Here is a 2,701-nt window from a genome sequence, read left to right as displayed (position 1 = left end):
TTCTCCCTCATATGCGGTGAACTATCTCCGCGAGCATTTGGTGAAGTGCCGATACTCCTACAGGTAAGATGCTTGGGAATTGGTAAGGCTCGGCACTGGGATCTCAGGCGGGTGGCTCTGAAGGCTTAGCCGAGCAGATAGCTGCCTTCGCCGAGGCTGCTCATGGCGCGGTGACCTTAGAGTTGTATGAGAACATGTTCCACTGTTTCCAGCAGTACTCGGTGAGGCGAGTAACTCCGGGCTGACTGAAAATCGCGTGTCTTTAGAGCCTCCCACAATCTCCTCTGGCTTTGCGTCGCATGGCCCAGTTCGTGTCGGAAGCTCTTCGAGCTCCTCCGAAACTTCCAATAGGCCGATCGTATTCTGAAGGGTGCTCGTTTGGTCGTTCGCTGAGTGTAGATTTGACCTGTCGTTCGGCAGAATGGGTTGGCACATACGAACAGAACTAGAATCTTGACATTTTCAGCAGATTGGAATCGATTCACAATGAACGATGCAATACTGGTTTTCACCAGCCTTCAGCAGTTTGTTGCGTGAGTAAAGTCAAACGGCGTGTACTTTTTATTATCCATTAATTCTCCGGTACTATTGCTCACAATCCTATTCAGACTATCTATCAAAACGCTCGACTCAACAGCGATCGTATTGTTGTCTTAAGTGCCTTCACCGTCCTTGTTGTGTCGTGGTTTGTGCAACGTACGACTGCGCTGTCTCCAATGCTGCTCTGCATCGGAGTTGTATTCGCTAGTTCAACCATTGCCAATAATGGGGTTTACATTCCTCGAAGGATTTGTTCTTTGTTACTTTCAATTGTTTGTATGACCCTTTTCAAGACACTTAAAGTCTTGGCAGAAGCTGGTCTACATTCGGTGCCTTTCGTCACACCCGAAGGGACTGAACTTCTAAAGTGAGGAATCTTCGAGGTCCATTATCACTCATACCGACTTTGTAGGTCATTTCTCGGGATGAGTCCCAGGGCGTGGTATCTCGTGGTCAAGCACATGGTGGAGACATCATCGGCGGTAAGCGGCTTAGCCGAATCGATCTGTTGGGAGAGTTCATCGTAGTTGCTGTGGATGCGCGTGAAAGGTGAAGCTGTGACGAGCGAGGTGCTCGTGGCTAAGCTCTTGCAGATGCCCAAGGAAGTAAATCTGCTTCTTATCAATCGATGGTTGCATTTCCCTCGTTGTTTTCAGCTTAATGACGAGTCGAGTGATGACACTGAATTGGTACCTGAAATTGTAAGAGTTGAAGAGGCTCTCGGCAAGGTGAGTGCTAGTATGGTAACGATAACTATTGTTCAAGCATCCTCTTGAGCAGGTGTATCTGCCCGTTTATGCGTATTTCTATCATCCTGAGATGAAAACCGAGAAAATTCCCGCCTACGAGGATGTCAACAGCGGCCTTTGGGTAAGCATACTCTCCTGAGATTAGAAGTTTTCCCTCGAGAGCAGCGGAGACGTCTCAAATGAATGTGTACTGTTGTCAGGTGTGGAGTGGAGAGGAGCCTCATTCATCCAAAGATCTCGTGGTTCTCTACTATATTCATGGAGGCGGTTACTGCTTCTTCGACGGCGTGACGAGTCACCTCGAGCTGGTCGCGAACATGGTCGAGGTTATGCAGGAGAAACTCCGCAGCGATGGTTTGAGGGACGCTGCTGTGGTTGCGTACATACTCAGCTACGACACCGCCCCCGAGAAAATACTCCCTACCCAGCTGCAAGAAGTGGTGAAGGGCTATGAATTCTTGCTCTCCCAGAAACGGTTCCCCATAAAGAGTGATCACATCGTCGTCGGTGGCGACTCAGCGGGGGCAGCGTTGTCTCTGGGTTTCCTGAAGTGCCTAGCAGAGCACGATTTTTGTGGAGATCTGCCTCGTCCGGCTTGCTGCTTAGCAATGGAACCCTGCGTTGATATGTCTTACGTTGCTGCACGCAAGCCCTGCGATATTAGCCGTGATATTCTCTCAAACGGTATGATCTGGTACTGTGTATCCGTCTTGTACGGTAGGCCCTCCCATCCTGGGGAGAGGCTTGATACGGTCGATCGCCCATTGGAGAGTGACGACTACGTGCAAAAGGCCGGCAGGTTTGGTGATGAGGAATGGGCTAGGGTTAGAGCGTTGGCTCCCGATGGCAAAATGGAGGAGGTACTCTTCAGCGCAGCTTTATGATGTCGTGATTTTTCTCTCGCCTCAGCATCCTTTATTCTCGGTCGCACGTGGCAAGTTGGACCCTTCAGCTTTCGGCAACGTACCGATCCTACTGCAGGTAAGAAGCTCACTGCTGAATCGACAAGTAGTTTTTCTGATAGATTGGAGCTACTGAAGCACTCAGAGGAGGCGTCGACGTATTTGCCACTAAAGCACGAGAGGCCGTCTGCTATGAAGTTTACGATCGGATGATACACGTCTTCCCTATGTTCTCATCTGTAAGATCATTTTGCTACACCTGGCGGGCTCCAGCTTGTCCGCCTTCTTGTTGCACTTTGTGGCCATTATTTCTGTCTAGGTGATTCCTCTTGGACAAATCGCAATAAATCGTTGGGCCGATTTCGTTTCTAAGGCGATTGAGGGCGAGAAGATGCCTGTCGGACAAGCCTTCGCCATTTTCGAGGATAGTGTGGAGCCTTTGCATAAGCAGGATGTGCACCAGGAAACAGCTGCTATGGCCCAAGCAGCGTGATGGGCTATCGACGACGA

General features: G+C 49.9%; 1 protein-coding gene across 1 annotated transcript; it reads left to right on the top strand.

Moving 5' to 3' along the window:
* Window positions 1–818: 818 nt before the first annotated feature.
* Pmar_PMAR018438 (hypothetical protein) lies at window positions 819–2,684 on the top strand (the record flags this gene model as incomplete). The annotated part of the gene is made up of 9 exons (XM_002779656.1): window positions 819–907; window positions 953–1,022; window positions 1,068–1,145; window positions 1,197–1,268; window positions 1,321–1,410; window positions 1,490–2,149; window positions 2,199–2,270; window positions 2,314–2,430; window positions 2,511–2,684. 9 exons carry the CDS (start codon window positions 819–821, stop codon window positions 2,682–2,684), a joined length of 1,422 nt encoding a protein of 473 aa, XP_002779702.1.
* Between the last annotated feature and the right edge of the window lie 17 nt (window positions 2,685–2,701).

The sequence above is a fragment of the Perkinsus marinus genome, assembly GCF_000006405.1.
Source record: "Perkinsus marinus ATCC 50983 genomic scaffold scf_1104296946224, whole genome shotgun sequence".
In the NCBI taxonomy this organism is placed as follows: domain Eukaryota; phylum Perkinsozoa; order Perkinsida; family Perkinsidae; genus Perkinsus; species Perkinsus marinus.
Note: the sequence above shows the minus strand (reverse complement) of the source record. Positions and strands in the feature narration are given on the sequence as shown.